Source organism: Apteryx mantelli, chromosome 7 (assembly GCF_036417845.1).
Source record: "Apteryx mantelli isolate bAptMan1 chromosome 7, bAptMan1.hap1, whole genome shotgun sequence".
Lineage (NCBI taxonomy): Eukaryota > Metazoa > Chordata > Aves > Apterygiformes > Apterygidae > Apteryx > Apteryx mantelli.
In genome coordinates this window covers 6,211,312-6,227,602 of record NC_089984.1, presented here as the reverse complement: position 1 = coordinate 6,227,602, position 16,291 = coordinate 6,211,312, and the positions used below count along the sequence as shown (strand labels likewise).

At 58.2% G+C, this 16,291-nt stretch overlaps 2 protein-coding genes across 2 annotated transcripts in view; both read right to left on the bottom strand.

Annotated features, from left to right (window-relative positions):
• The window catches only part of SPOCK2 (SPARC (osteonectin), cwcv and kazal like domains proteoglycan 2), a 5,648-nt gene extending 1,758 nt beyond the window's left edge, over positions 1–3,890 (bottom strand). The window contains 8 exon segments of the mRNA XM_067299585.1: positions 454–672; positions 759–860; positions 942–1,053; positions 1,149–1,263; positions 1,387–1,448; positions 1,450–1,502; positions 1,598–1,643; positions 3,647–3,890. Coding sequence (XP_067155686.1) covers positions 454–672; positions 759–860; positions 942–1,053; positions 1,149–1,263; positions 1,387–1,448; positions 1,450–1,502; positions 1,598–1,643; positions 3,647–3,871 — 934 coding nt within the window. The 5' untranslated portion in view covers positions 3,872–3,890.
• Positions 3,891–7,495: 3,605 nt separating this feature from the next.
• ASCC1 (activating signal cointegrator 1 complex subunit 1) overlaps positions 7,496–16,291 on the bottom strand; it is a 38,803-nt gene continuing 30,007 nt past the window's right edge. Inside the window, exon 10 of the mRNA XM_067299702.1 lies at positions 7,496–7,904. Coding sequence (XP_067155803.1) covers positions 7,788–7,904 — 117 coding nt within the window. The 3' untranslated portion in view covers positions 7,496–7,787. The remainder of the gene's footprint in view (positions 7,905–16,291) is intronic.

Here is a 16,291-nt window from a genome sequence, read left to right as displayed (position 1 = left end):
CAGTCCCTGGGTGTGCACCCTCCAGCTGTGCACCCCGAGTGTGCATCCCGGATGTGCATTCCCCCCCCTGCTGTGCATCCCCCAGCTGGTGCACCCTGGATGTGCATCCCTCCAGCTGTGCATCCTCCAGCTGTGCACCCCGGATGTGCATCTCCCCTGCTGTACACCCCCCAGATGTGTGTCCCGGGTGCTCATTCCCCCAGCTGTGCAGCCTGGATGTGCACCCTCCAGCTGTGCACCACCCAGCTGTGAGCAGCCTGGATGTGCACCCTCCAGCTGTGCATCCCCCCAGATGTGCACCCCCCCCCCCAGCATCGCACTGCCCCCCCCCGACACCCTCCCCAGCAACACCAGGTGCCCCCGGACCCGCGCGCCGCGGTCGACCCAGCTGTGCCCCCCCCCGACCCCCCCCCCCCCCCCCCGCAGGCCACGCGAGCCCCCGGCGCGACGCACTTTCCCTCCAGAAGCAGAAGCACCACTCGGCGGCGGAGACGCGGCCGTCCCGGTGGGTGTCGCAGGAGTTGAAGAAGGCGCGGATGCAGACCTCGTACTGCTCCAGGTTGACGGCGGCCAGCTCGGCCGGCTCCAGCAAGAGGTCCCCGCTCGTGTCCAGCCGGCCGAACATCCAGCCCACGGCGTCCTTGCAGCCCGCCGCCAGGCTCCTGTCCGGCGCTGCGGGGCAGGACAGGGGCGCATCGGAGGCGGCCGCCGCGAGCCACGCCGGAGCGCCGCAGAGCCGGGACGGAGGGGTGCCATACCGGTGCCGCCGGAGCCGTTCTGCTTGGCGTTTTCCGCAGCAGCTGGAACCAGTCCGCGCAGGCGGTCGCCCAGGTCCGCCAGGTCCTGCCCGGTGCACGGCCCTGCGGAGGCAACAGGAGGGGGGGACATCGAGCAGGGCCCGGCGGCACCAGCGCCCACGGCGGTCCCGCCGGCCCGCTCACCTCGCTCGGCCGGCGGCTGGTGGCGGCTGGGTGGGGCCGCGCAGGGGCACGGGCCCTCGCACCGCACCGTCAGCTGCTTGCTGGCCAGGCAGGCCTGCTGCTCCAGCTTGCACTGCGGGGAGAGGGGGGGGTGTGAGCGTCGGCAGGGGGGTCCCGGGGAATGGGGGGGGGGGGGGGGGGGGGACGGGACACGGCCGCCCGCCTTACCGCCGAGCTGTACGTGTGGCCATCGGAGCCGCAGACGGCGGCCGGCGGGGCGGCGCGGCAGGGCCGGCAGGAGCCCTCCTGGCCCGCAGGCGCCTTCGAGCCGGGCGCCTTGACCCTGCGGCGGCGGGGAGAGAGAGACGGGGGGGGGTGGGGGCGGCAGGGCGCTGCGGCGGCCCGGGGACCCCACTGGGGAGCGGGGGGGGGGGGCCACGCGGCAGCCCGGGTCACCAGATCCTACCTGTGCTCCAGCTTCCGGCGGCTGATGCACATGGCCCGCTGGTAGCCCTGGGCCACGCACACCCTTGTGCCGGCTGCACTTCACCTTCTGGCAGGGATCCTTGGTGGTGTCCAAAGCTGGGGGGGGGAGGACGGACACAAGGGAGCTGCCGGGGGGGGGGCCAAGGCGGCGGCAGGGGGGCCAAGGCGGAGGCGCCGAGGAAGGGGCTTACCTTCGTCGAGGGGCTGGTTGTCCTCCCAGCTCTTGATGTAGTCGTCCTGGGGGGGGGTGAGAGGAGAGCGGACGGGTGGGGGGGCCGGCGCGGAGCCGGTGTGCGCAGCCCCCCCCCGGCACTCACCTCGACCTCCTGGGACGCGGCAGGCGGGCCGGCCCGGCCAAACCCCCAAAAAAGAGAGAGAAAGAGTGGGGTGAGGTAGGGAGCGCCAGGCCAGCGGCCCCCCCCCCCCCCTCTCCCGGCGGGAAGCGAGCCCAAATCCCCCCCCCCCCCCCCCCAAACCATGGGCTGCGTTCCCGCGAGTGCACGGCGCGGCGCGGCACGGCACGGCACGCGGCCGCATCCCGCGCGGGCGATTAGCACCACTGCAGTGCTTGGCAGCGCCCTGCAGGTGCGGCTGTCGCATGGCGCCCGGCGCCCTCGCGGCCCCCCCCAAGCCCCCGGCGCGGGCACGCGGCTGCCCGCCGCGCACGTCCCCGTCCCCCCCCACGGAGCACGGCGGCACCAACCCCAGCCGCGCGCCGTGACACAGCTAATCGCATCCCTCCCCCCCCCCCCCCCGCCAAGCCCCGGCAGAGCGTTCGCAGCGCAAAAGAACACAAATCCACGGGATTTGCTCCGTAATCGGCCGCTCTGCAACCGGCAGGGCTGCAGATGTCATCCTCCCCCTCCGGCACGCGGCCCCGCGGGAACAGGGATGCTCTGCTTTTCCCGCAGCCCCAGTGCACGGCGGGGCTGGGGGGGGGGGCATCTCTGGGCTTTGCCCAAATTGCCCCCCAAAACCTCCTGGGGATGCGCAGCACCACGAGGCCTCGGCCCCACACGCTCGCCCCACCCCCCCCCCCCCCCCCCCCCCCCCCCCCGCAGAACCAACAAGGCGCCTGCGGATCCCGGGAGCCGTCCGAGGTCTCGAGTGCCAGCCGCGGGAAGCCGCCGGCGCTGCATCCCCGTGCATCCGCGGCAGGTCTCTGCTGGGAAGCGCTTCGCGGGGAAACACCCTTTCCCTTCCATCCTCGCCCTTCATCTATTAAACTAAGGGGTTTATTTAACAGGGAAAGTCGCAGCCCCCCCCACATCTCCCTCCGGCTCCGCTCCATATCCGTGATGCCGCGCGGCCGGCTGCCCGGCGCGGGGCGAAGGCTGCGGGCGCCGCGGGGCTTCGCCAGGGCTGCGCGTCCTCGCTGCCAAGGTGAATCCGAGCGCGGCCGGACAAAGAGCGGCCGGGCCGCTGGGCCTCCGCTGCCGCCGCCTCCGAAAGCGCTGCCGGCTGTGCCGCGCCACCGGCACGGCCTTGCCCCCGCGCCATGAAGCAGCACCCGAGCTCCCGCCGGAGGCGCGAGGAAGGACAGTAGAAATCCCTGTTGGCCCCAGATAGCGGCGGCAGCAGAAAATTAAGATCCGGAATTAAACGTGGGTCGTTCTCGTTGTTAAGGGCTGCGTAAAAGCCGGAGGGTCGGGGACGGGGGTGCCCGGGGGAGGACGGCCGGGGCGCTCCCGTCGCGGTGGGTCTTTCCCACCGCCCGCTAGGGACGAGCAGGGCTGGGCCTGCTGCTGCCTGCCCGTCCCTTGCCACGGGGTCCCCCGCCGCCCCGTGCCGGGGCTCAGCACCCGCGTTGGGGGCAGCGCCCAGCGGGCCAGTGGCGAGGGTGCCCGGCGCGGCGGCCTGGTGTTGAGCCCTGGCATGGTGGCATTGGGGATGGCAGCGTTGGGGACGGCATTGAGCTCCGGCACGGCGGCACTGGGATGGCGTTGAGCCCTGGCGCGGTGGGGACGGTGGCGGTGGGGACGGCGTCGAGCGGCGGCATGGTGGCGGCGGCCTCGCACCTTGCACGTGCGGCCGCAGCGAGCGCCGGCACCGCGGCGCAGCGGGGCCGGGCCGGGCCGGGCGGTGCCGGCGCCGCGGGCAGCGCCGAGCACGGCGGCGCGGCGGGGGCGGGCGGGGGCGGCGCGGCGCGGCGCGGGGGGGCCCCGGCTGCGGCATCCGCAGCGGCGCGGTGCCGGCGCATCCCCGGGCCCCGGCGCGGCGCGGCCCCGGCGCGGACTCACGTCTCGGAAGCGGTTCCAGTGCTTGATCCTGCCGCTGTACTGGGAGATGGAGGAGAGCCATTGTTCGTCCTCCATGAAATTCCCGGGGCTCTCGCCCGCCGCGCCCGCCCCGGTGCCGGTGCCGGTGCCGGTGCCGGTGGCGGCGGTGCCGGCGGCGGCGGCGGCGGCGGGCAGGAGCAGGGCGAGCAGCGCCAGGGCGGCGCGGCGCCCGCCGGAGCCCCGCATGCTGCTGCAGCGCCGGGCGGAGCGGCGCGGAGCGGAGCGGCGCGGTGTCGGCGCGGTGTCGGCGCGCGGGGAGGCGCCGGCGGCGAGCGCGGCCGCGGGGCGGCACCGGGCGGGCACCGGCGGGCGGGCCGGGGCGGGGCTCCCGCCCGCGCCCGCACCTGCGCGCCCGCCGCGGGGGGGAGGGGTCGCGACACGCGGGGGGGGGGGGCGTGTCGCGACATAGGGGTGGGTGTCGCGACATAGCGGGCAGCGCCGGAGGGGAGGCAGGCGGAGGCAGCTGCTCCGCGCCGCAGCCCCCCAGGAGCGGAACGGCATCCCCGGAGCAGGCACGAACCGCGGGGAGCCGGGCTCGGCCCCCGGAGCGGGCAGCGGCAGAGGACAGCTCCGCAGGGGAAGGACGAAGATGCCTCTGCTCCCCCCCCCCAACGGGGAAAGTCCCTGGCCTCTCCCCCAGGTGCTCCAATGCAAGGGGAGCCAGGCCCCCCTTCGTCCCTGCCACCTCAGACGCTCCCTTTACCATCTTCTGGCCTCCTCCCGTTTTTCCCTCTCTCCGTCTGAACCCGGAGGCCCGAGGAGGCGATGATGCAGCAGGACGGTGTGATTTCCTTCCAACCCATCCTGCAGTGTTTTCTCCCTGCTGCTGATGCTCAGGTCCGTCGCGGGAACACAGACCTCTCCTGGCAAAGGGGAGCCCGGAGGAGAGATCCCTCTCTCCCTCGGCCTTGCAAGAAAGCAGAAGACGAGTTTGGGGGAAGGGGCGAGAAGGCCGGCAAAGCTACTTTTCCGAGGCCGCTGTGGCTCCGGGGGGTGGGGGCAGCATCTGGTTGCACAGAGCCCCTTGCAGGGGCTTCTCCACCCGCCGGGCTTGGCGAGGAAAGAGGGTGACAACGCGCCCTGCTTGCAGCTGCGGAGGAGCAGTGGCGGCACAGAGCCCGCGCGCAGCTGCCGGACCCGCCGGCCTTTGGAGAAAGGCCGAGCTTATGAGACACTCGGCTTTTATTCCTCCTGTAAGAGCGTTTGATACAGCTGTGGCTATGGCTGAGAAAAGACCAGCGCTGGATTTTCTTAAAAGCAAAGCCCCAGCTACAGCCGTGACGGGTCCCGCTGCGGTCTCCGAAGCAGAACCAGCCCTCTCTTAGCAGCAGCAACGCTGATGCCAAGCGGGGCTCGTGCAGTAGGAGCACACCGGCTTCCAGGTGCCGGATTTAAGAAAACAGCATTATTTTCAACTTTTTGCTTAAAACGGTGGGTCACGCCTTGGAAAAAATGCAACACATGCTGCCCGGTTTAAAGGGATTTCAACTCACCTGTGTGCAAAATGCTGCTTTGCCACAATTAATAGGAAATGAAAGTGTTCCAATTACGCTTATAAGCGATCAAGATGGGAAAACGCTTGCCAAACCCGGCGCAGAGTGCCTTCTTCGGGCTCAGGCCCTCGGAGCGGTAATAGGTGTGTTTTATTTATGCCGAGTAGTCCCGTTGTGCAACGCTAAGGAGATGCAACACCCATTCTGCCACTCTCATTTATGTAATAGCGCTTTCATTTAAAAGGCGCCACTGGCAAAGCAGAGCTGCAATTCCACGACACTTATGTGCGTGCTTAATGTTATACAATGGGATTAAGTGACGTGCAAATTTAAGTACACGCATAACTGTTCGCTGGATCAAAGCCTAAACTAGGACTCAGTGAATGAGGAACAGACGAGAACCCTTAATTCTACCAGGCGCCTGAGATGTGGAATGAATTTAGTCATGCCAGACTAGAGCAGCTAGATAAGCTGCTTACCACCAAAATTCAACCAACTTCCAAGCGGTCACAAGTGGGTACAGAAATAGTCATAATTAAAACATTTTAAAATTAGCATTGGGCCTGGGAAGTGGAAGAGTGTTGTAGAACTGCCGTTCTCTGTAGAAAATCCCTACGTTTGCCTCCACAGTTAAATAAATGCTACTTCCAAGGTCAAAACTACTCGCGTGACTCCAAGAGGCAGAAAGCACCTCACGCCTCCACGCACGCACCGGCACCCCACCGGGAGACCACAGAGCTCCCGGTTTCGTGGCAGAGGGAACGACCCTTCCCGTCAGCGAGACGGGACGACTAGTCCCACGCGAGCAAAGCCAGTCGCGCTAAGAGTCAACATCAGCGAAGCAAAACCACCAGAGAACAGAATCATCGGTACTGGGCAACAACAGACAAAACGGGCTGCGACAGGAACGGCACTCAACGTCCTATGCAGGAAAAGCGGCACGCAGCTAGGACCGCGCGTCCCGTCAGTTTGGTAGCACGTAGCCTGAGGAGCGCGGCTAAGGGAATAAGCAGCTTCTTGGTTAGTCGCTAAAAGCGCAGCCCGCCAGGAAGCTCCCGGAGGTGCATCTTCTCTTCCCACGGCCAAAAGCCCTGCTGGCTGCTGCGCCAGCAGCTCCCAGCTCCGTTCTTTTGGGCGGCTGACGAGATTTGCCAAGTACCTCTTCAGACTCGCTGGAAGATGACATCAGCCGGTGTTAAGTGCTCTCGGCACCTCCCTGGATTGGGCTCCTCGCGAGCATGCCTGCGCTCTGCTAGCTGACTACGCGAGTCGTTAGCCAGCTTTGAACACGGCTCTTCCTGCTGGGAGCTAAGAGCACAGAGATGTTCGCTGCAAGGGAAAAAAAAGAGACAGAAATCCCAACCTTGTAACCAGGTACAAACGCAGGCTCCAGCGTGAAGGGCAGTCATCAAAGCCACAGATATTTCCCAGGAGACCTGCAAACCGAGACGGGCAAGTCTGTCTTGGAAGCACGACCACTCGCAGTTGGGGAAAAGGTCAAACCACCCCAAATCGACCGTCTCCCATACCACCACTGCCAGGGGCTTGTGCCTCCAGTCAGAGCACAGTCACACAATCAGCTCATTTAGGGAGGAGCAAACAGCATGGGAACGTCTTAAAATAATCACTAGCAAAACCGGGTGCTGTTTAAACAGCCCCGTTCCCAGCTCACAGGCTCTCCGCATCGATGACAGCGTAATTCCACGTTAATGGCAGCAACTGGGAGCGTGCAGCAGCCTCCGCCGCCACCGCCGCTGTTTTAAAGACAGAACTAAACACCAGGATCTTCCATTTTTCAAAGCGTTCATCCCCAGATGGTTGAAAGCTTGTGTTGCTATTGTTACTGAACTTGGAGATGTACAAGAAAAAGACCGGTCTTGTTTAGACCTCTGAAGCATTTACAATAGTATCAAAGAGCTTTGCTCATTTTTAATGGAGAAGCCACCTACAAGGCATATCTGTTTTTTGACACACTCTGAAACAGTCACTGGAAACAGCTCTTACCATAAATGCTTTCTTATTAACATAGTTATGTGCTGGAAGTTTAATTACAGCAACTATCAATGCAACAGGAGATAAACACTTCGCTTTTGAAGGGAATTAATTTATTTGGAGATCAACATCACACAGGCACACTGCTGGAGATCCAAGCGATGCCTGACCTCAATATTGTTAAATCATGCTCCAGGGAGCTCTCCTGGATTTTAAATACTTATTTTAAGAATAAACTTCCCCTTCCGAAATAAAGCCACGTTCAAACATTGGTGATGCCCCCAAAGCCGCGTGCACCAGTTTTTCTAGTCGTTTACTCTGAAGAAAAAATAGGCCCTTGAAATATCTGTTATCAATGAGGAGAGGAGGAGGAAGGGCCCCAGTTCTCTCCGAGCGCAAGGTGGCAACGTACGTAGGAAGAACTGCAGGGAAACACCACGGAGAAAGGGCAAAGCCTGTTCCTGGCCGCAGTGCGCTTTTGAAGAGTAACGAGGCATCCTCGTTTGGAGCTCTTGGGTTCCTGGCCAAAACTCCTGTCCTATAAAAATGCATTTTACTGATGAATCGCTGTGCCTCTGTGCACAGATCGGATCCGCCGAGGGAGCCGCATTCCCGCTTCAGGAAAAGGTTAGCTGCCCAGACGTCGCGTAGTAACCGGACGCATCTGAGGAGAACCTCTGAGAAAGACGGACCGAATCCAGCTGCACCTCTCCAAAATAGAAGTTCTCAAAGAGCTGAAAGAGAGGAGAGAAAATGTTTCAGGAACACCTCGAGAAACACAACCCACAGCTGGTTCATGGAACTCTTGCAAGCATCAGCCTTGCAAAAAGCCTCATAGGCTTGTTTTGCCTTTAATGAAACTATTCTTAAGAAAGACTTTTCCCCCCGAGACTGCGTTTAGCCTTCAAAGCAAGCTCCGAGTAAACAGCGCATGAAACACATACCTTTTTATTTACAGCAGCAGCCGCCCAAACCTTTCCTACCTTGTTTTATGACCTTTTCTCATTGAGCGAGCTTTGTTAGTCTACTCGCTTGCCCCGAAGAGCACCATCCCAGGGTGGCTCTCTGACACGTCCAGGTCTGCAGCCTCAGCGGAGAAAGGATTGAGGCCAGGACGTTTTTACCAATCTAGGCCATAGGAGACAACCACTTGCAGTGGTTCCAACTCAAACTAGCAGGCTAGAGGCAAAGCCCTCGTCCTAGCGCTGACCCCTGCTTTGTTCAGCAAATCCTGCCTTGTTCAGCAAAGACCTAAGTGCAAATTACTGAAAGCAAGCCAAAACTCGGACCCGGAGGGTGGGGCTCTGCCAATTAATTCAACATACGAAGCAGACCAAAGAATGACATCAGAATTTCTTATAGGAAATTCAGCAATATTGCTTGGAAAGGCATCGTGTCAAAGTGCAAAGTGCTCCTAACTTTCCACTAAGACGCAGGAATTGCTCTACTGTGGAACATGAGCCGTGCCTTTGGAAAGCTTTGCAACGCAGACACTAATTTTCAAACCTCCGTGTAACGCTCGTGCTGCGGGTCACCGAGGGCCTGAGCAGTACCACGGCCCCACCGCGGAGACCTTCGAAAAGCCCGTTCCATCCGTCTCCCATTGGATTTTCTATCTGTCCCTGCAGGCATCAGTTCAAGACAGTCGCACAGCCCTTCCTGCCATTACAGAACATGCTAATGGCCAGCAAAAGCCGATACGTTAATTAAAACCTGCCCGCCTAGAGCCAACAGTGCATCGATTCCTCCATACACCTCATCATCTAAACCCCAAATACTTAGTTAGCATCTGAAAGGCGCATTTCACCTCCTCCAAAAAGGCATTTGGTTCAGGCTGGCATCAATTTAGGCATTTCCACTCTTTTGTTGGCTCTCCCAAGGGTATTCGACTTTGCAAATGCCCCCTTTTGCAAGGGAAGGGAGCTAGGGTTTCTTTCAGGACAAATCCTGGTTTCGCCGTCGCTCCTCCGCAGAGGAAAGGTGCCAGGTCCCTGCCTCGGGGCAGGAGGCTCCCGCTCACCCTCAGGGCAGGGTACGCGGGCTGCAGCCAGGCAGCCTCGCCGCGCGCTCTGGCCCCAGCCCAGGCGCCAGGTGCCGCGACGAGTCCGGTCTGCTCCAGGCTGCCGGCTCGCCTGGACAGCCGTCCCCTCAGCGCTTGGCTGAGACCGGTGATTTCTTGTCAACGCGGGACAGATTCGGAACGGCATCTCCAAAGAGAAGGGGCAGTTCTGCGCTCGGAGCTAGCCCTCGGCCACTTCAAACCCCTTCCCGAGGTTGGAAATGGCTGCGGCCGCAGCCAGACGTGCTGCGGGGAGCCCATCTGCCAGGGAGCGCCTCTTCCTCCTCCTCCTCCTCCTCCCCGGGGCGGCCCAGGCCGCCGACCCCCAGCTGCTGCTTGCTGCTGCTGCAGAGAGGGTCCCGGTCAGCGGGAACGCCTCTGCCACCGGCGTTGCTCCGCCGAGACAGCCGGCTGCGGCTCCCGCTCACCTGCGGCCCCCCCTCGCCAGCCTTTCCCGTGACGCCCGGCCCTTGAAGGCTCAGCACAGCCCACGTAGGCTGCACGGAGCCCCGAGCAGCTCCCCACGGATCCCCGCGCTCCTGTTAAGCTGCAAGTTACTGCCAGTCCTAAGCAGCACTTGGCAGGAGCCAGCGGCCGCCGGGGGACTCGTGCGGGTCCCTGGCCCAGCGAGGGGCCCTTTGCAGCGGCACCCGCAGCCCGGAAAGGGGCTGAGCGCGTTTCGGGGGCCGCAGGAATTTAACCACGATGCAACCCTGGCGCTGAGGCGGGGAGGAGCAGGCTGTCAAAAAGAAGCTCTTCTAGGAGGGTATCTCAAGCAGGGAAAGGAAGCAAGGAGAGGAGAGAAGAGAAATGACTCCGGCCATGCAAACTCCATTTTATACAATTAAAGATTTATACAATTAAAGATTAATTATGCCTCCAAAAGCCTACGTAGTTCACATTAGAGGACTTAGGATAAAATGTCTCATTAATAAGGAATGGTGGGAAGGAAGCTGGTCTCCTTTCTCTTTTTGTTTTGGCTTAGCTGAGAAAGGAGGACGATTTTGCCGAGATGGCTGGACTTCCAGCTCTTCGAGGCTTCCTGCAAAGTTCAGTGTCAGCAGGTCCCCCACACCCCAGCCTTTAACACTAACACCCCAGCTCTGTCAAAATGGTCATATGTATTTACGTGTGTTTCCCTCGCAGACCACTCTCCCCTGAGAAAAAACAGAAATCGGTACCCTCCGTTCCTAACGGAGACGGGTAGGTGCACTGCTAAGTATGGAAATCCTAGCATTTTAAAAGGAGTCTTTAAAGGAGGGAGAGGGACGATAAGAGGTATTTATTTCTGTAGAGACAGAGGTCCACAAGCTTTGCAAAAACGCAGAAAAAGAGCGAAACGCTGGGATGTGCCAGTCCCACCAGCAGCCCTGGAGTCGCACCTTTACCCAGAGCGGCCCAAGGGGAGAGTCTTTCAGATACCTGTTCATAGCGCCTCCGCACACCACAACCTATTTTCCTTATAAAACCCCCCAAACTTCAGAGCAGTAAGTAGCAGTTAATGAGATTAGTTAATGAGACCAGCTCTCCCCCTCAGCCCCTCTTGCTTCACACAGTCCCAGCCACATCGGACCAGGAAGACGATGGGAAAGTCCCAGAAGATACGGCCCAGGTCAAGGCCCTCCATTTGTACACCGCCACGAGTAAAGCGAAACCCTTGTACTGAAGCATTTCGTATTCCCTTGGCTTTTTTAAGACCTACCACCTCTTGTGTGTCCGAATGTGTGTGTTTCCCAGGGAGAACACTGCTAGAACTATTGATTTTTGGTAATGTAGCTGTACTTTCTGAAAGTAAACACGCTACAAGATTTAAAGGACAACCACAGCCATTTTTCCTACTTTCGTTTCAAGCCAACTTTTCACTGATGCTTCCTTGCTCCCTCAGGCTTCCGGCGACAAAAGCCACCAGACACCACGTGTAGTGATCACAGTCAAGACATTGTAAAGCCCGAGACCTGCCTCAAGCAATCAGGAAAGAGGCCCCTCAAACATCGTCCTCCGAGACCTCCAAAATATCAGGAGCTGACTTTCCCATCAAAGAAGGTGTACTACATTTAAGCCCCCGGGGGCTTGGAAACAGATTTCAGAAAGCCAAGCCTCTGCTTTTGACTTTCACTTTTATTTACCTTGGGGAGAGGCCAAGCAGAGCTGAGAAGGATATAAATATCTCCCCTTCCCTCTCCAGCCGCTGAAGAAACCCTCTGGCTTTAGAGGATGGCCTCTAGCATCGCCGACAAAACGCTTCCTACAAAAGCGCTCTCTCATTCTTTGCTCTGGGCCAGGAAAGAAGAGACCTGGCGGCTGTTACGCTTCGTGCGCGGATTCTGGTAACCCTAAAGCCTGGCCAGTCCCTGTCCTCTCCTTCCTGACGGTGTCTCGGTCCACCTCTCCCAGAAAGGCTGCCTGGAGCACCAGGAGGCACAAATCGATAGGCAGCATTAGCAGGAAAGGGCAGGGGGGAGGAGAAACCCAGTCATCCGCGCGGTTACTAAAAGCCGTGTCATTTGATTGGAGTGGGACGTACGGCTCAGCAAAAGCACGGTAATTCTATAAATCCAAACACACTGAAGGATTTATGTCCTCGCTGCCTAAAGAATAAATAAGAGCTTGGTGGTTGGGATTTTTCTAATATTATAAATGAAAGTGAACTTGGTAGAAGCAAAGGGCAATTCAGAAAGTCAACACCCTGCGTACCACACAAGCTCCTAGCTCCCATCAAGGGAAGAGCACTTACCGGACTAAGTGCCCTCTGCCTTCCCACTGCCTTCTCCAAATTAAATTAGAGCCGAGTAAGGAAAGCACATCGTTAACTTTTAACCCTAGTCCCCACGCCTCTGAGTGATCGCGCCAGAGATGCGCCGCGCCGCCCAAGACGCACCCCGAGGCCCAGGAGCCGCTCAGCAAGGAGGCCTGGAAGGAGCACACAGGTCTGTGGATAACCTACATTTCACGTGTCAGCCAGCAAATTACCATAGGTCCTCGAGTGCGAGCGCTCCCCCTTCTTCCTACGCCTTCCGGGAGGCCGGCTCCGACGGCACAGGCGAGCAGGTGGCTGTGAAAGGCGCGCGGTCCTGCAAGAGCTCCCTGCAAGAAAGCTCCTCCGGATTTCTACCCAGAAGTCATTTATTCTGAGCCAAGAAAAGCCAGCAGCACAACATCTGTCATTTTTAACATCCCCATTTCTCTCCTTTAAGACAAACCCGTTCGGATGTTTGAAACTTTTCTTTTCCTGAGGTCCCTTCCCATCTATTACACACAAATTACACAGCAGGGCTTCCCTGAGGTGCCAACAATAATTTTCTTAAAAGAAGACAGAGACTGAGTATTTGTTTTGGAAGAGGAAGAATCGCACATTAAATCACTTACTCTTAGCAAACGTAAGCCAAAAACACTAGTATAAACTTCAGCCCCCAAACCACAACAACTTCCTTATCAAAGTCAGAGCAAGAGATCAAAACTAGGGTGGCTCTTCTCTGCATTTTTTTTTTCTTTTGCCTAAGCTTGTAAAGCAGATTTCTACTGAAACGCTGTAGAAATAAATGTAAAGGAGGAAGATTCCCTGATGAATCAGTTAAAGGAAGCATCTGCACGATTTTCCGTTCCTGAGCACAGGTATTTGTCAAGCAGCCATCCTCAGGCGCTTGCTTCCTGCCGGAATGAGACGGCACCTTTGTTTTCAAACCTGGAAACAGCAGTAATAAATCACGGTGCTAATCCACGGAAGGACAGCAGTAACGCATTTCAGCTCCATTTATGAAGAGCGGAGATGCCAACACAAACCGGTACTTTTAAATCACCTGTCACGGGCTCAACCAGCATGAGAAATATTAACGGATTCGCCTGAAAAGGCACTGGGCAGCGGGGGGACAAAATAAGTCCAGACAAGGGAAGGGAGCAAGAGGCATTTAAAACTTCCTTCACGTAATCTCTGGTTTGCACTCACACTGACTGGCCTGGATTTTGCTGCTGCAGTCAGGATTATCGATCAGTTTTAAAGCCTTACGCTGTCTACAGGAGTCAGCCAAAAAGGACCTATTCTGAATTAATAACAAGTCCAAGCAGCTCTGCCGAGAGCCTCGGCGCTCAGAAATGCAGAGGGAACAACGCCGCGCTGCATTGCCTTGCGATTGAAAACCTACCACCAAAGAGCAGCGTTATCACAGGATAAAACGCACGCGCGCACACACACGCAGACACAGACACACGCACCCCGCCGGTCCGCAGGGAGCTCGCTTTGTTGTGAGCTCCGGCCACGTAAAGCGCTGCCTCGGGGCAGGGGTATTACAGATTAACAGCGCAAAACTGTCCCCGGTGAATCAGCGCCGCGGGCGGGCAGAGACATATAGCACCATTAGCCTGTGACCAGTCAGCTTAGGAAACCCGGCCGCCCTCTGCGGAGCACTGAGGGGGGTTCCCACTTCCCAAATCCGGGACGAGCATAAAAATTAGGAGCTCCCGAGATGCACGAAGAGGAGCAAACGCAAGCCCGGGAGCCTACGGCTGCGGATGAGCTAGTTGTCATTCACAGCACGCAGTCCACGCCGACGACGGGACGCCCACAATCCTCCCCGCTCCGTTCTGCCCAGTTCGTAGCTGTCTATCCGCTAAAAGATCCCTTCCCGAGACCCACGTGCAGAAGGACTGCTTTTAAAAGGCAGAACGCAGCTGGCCCGATGGCTCTGTGGCTGTGCAAGACAGCGCTGGGAATCGGAGGCCAGCAGCAGAAAACAACGCGGAGGCAGCTCAAACCGGGAGATTAAACCCGAGCTTCCAAGGAGCCGCGGGCTTTACAGCTTCATCTGTTCTGCACACAGCAACAACAGGCACCAGCTCGCCCAGCGGCGGCCGCTACCCCCGGCACATCCTGATCAGGAGCAGCAGCGAATGAAGGGATGATCTTGGAAAGCAGGACGGTTGCTTTCCTTAGGAAATCAGCATGCGACAGCGCTCTCTTCCCCATCACAGAAGGGGACAAACCAACAAACAAAATCCCAGGCATCCGCTGACAAGCGTGGAGAAGAATTAAGCGGCGTTTCCTACGAGGTGCCCGAGCACAGAGCAGCGGAACATGTTTGTTTTCAGACTCTCCCCATCATCCCGTGGGTATTGCCCACGGCACTCGCAGCAGAGCATGACCGCCCGCCCGCCTGCCCTCCCCTCTTACACTATCTTACACTAAAAGTGAGGGGAAGGACCCAGATGGCATCACACCATAGGCTGCGACTCGCCCAAATAAAGATCAGGCTATTCTTTTCCATCTCATAAGGGTTGATACGTTTGAATTCACGCTTGCATAATGCAGTCACAGCTTGGAACAGAAAACCGCAGAAGAGCGAGGAGCAAGCGCTCTTCCAAATGGCCAGGCTACGGCCCAGCTGCACCACCTATGCACTACCAGCTACCGCGGCGAAGGCACCAACTCTCCAGCAAACCGCTGCATTACTGAGCCGATGCCAGCATCAAGGAAAAAGACCCGACGGATCAAAAATTACTAATGGCAAAAAAGCACTGATGGGTTTAAAAAAAAGGGATTTATAAATATGAAAGGGACATTTAGAAACACCAGCTAGGAAGAGTCCGTCAAACCAGCAAACGCTCTCCACTGCGGCTTGCCTGACTGAACTCCTTTGCTACACCAACCGCAGCCTCCAGTCCTGCTTCTGGGATCTCACTTACCTGTTTAACGTGCCTCAGTCCTAACTGACCTCATTCCTGCGATCTCCCACACAGCCCGTCAGGGCATCTCAGTTCTGAGCAGCACCTCCGTCGCTCCTCAGCGGGTTTTCTCTTGAGCACGAGCCAGCAAAGGAAAACAGGCATCTCAAGGGCCTGCCCGCCTGGGCTGTGGCTTCATGCTGGCGCAGCTAGCAAAGCCCCTCTGGGGTCCACTCCAGCTGTCCGCTAAAGGCTCTTACCTCCACGGCACACACAGCAGAAGCGGCCCCTGTTCAGAATCGGCAGCACGTGTTGGCCCAGCTCACTCTTCCTCATCCTGAGGAAGGCATCACCTCTTTCCATCTGCGACCTAAACCAAAGCTCCCCCAATCCATAACAGACATATCCGAAACCAAATCTTCTGTCGGTTCACAGAAGGTGAACTACAACTGGGCAGGATGTCAAGATCTGGGAAGTTTGTTCAATTAATAGATTTTTGTTCTACTTTCACTTTCAAAATATGTTTTCTGAAGCAGTTCGGTGCCAAAAGAGAATATCTGATTCCTGTTATTATTCACTCCGGACACCGCTACGCCAATGCATATCTGTCAGAGGTTTAATTGCGTTTGGAAGCTTGCCAGCGACAAGGCACAAGAGCTGCCGAAAAAGCAGGTAGACGGGCGCCCATGCAGAGCAGCGGCTCTTCACAGAGCTCCCCACCTCCTGGCAGCGTTAGCAAGCGACTCCCCTCTAAATAGCTTTTTAAAGGAATGCTGCCCAGGCACGGGTGCTCCAGGATTAAGATGCCGCGCCGCCAGGCCAGGGCGGCAGGGCTGACTAGGAAGGGCAGAGGGAGAAGGCAGGTGTCCTTTGAGCTGTTATCACGAGCACGAGGAGCAGCCCTTCCCCTCTTGTTTTCTTTCAACCTCGTGCAGGTTTTAAAAGGTGACAGCAGAGGCCATCCTACCTCATTTCCCTTATGTAGGAGAAAGCCTATGGACTTCAGGAGGCAAAAAAGCTGGTCATAACAATCCCAGTGGCCTGTCTTTTGGGAGCCGATCTGTATATAAGCAAAGCATTAACTCCTTTATCATTGACATTCAGCTTATTGCTTCTTGAGCCAACTAGCTTGAGCCAACTATCCACCAGCTTTGCAACAAACCAAGGAGATCTGAAACTACAAACCACTGAGCACCTTGGGGTAGCGCAAGCCCAACACAGGATGCAAGTCAGTGGTATAGCTTTTGTGACACAGAAGAAAAACCCGCTTGATTAAATCATCTATGCCTTCCCTTGGAAGGCGATAACAATATAACCATTTCCATCTGAAAAGGTTTCATTACTGCAAGAGCAAGAAGCATGCACAGAGTTCAGGGAGAAAGATCTTAGGCATGTACGGTTGGAGGT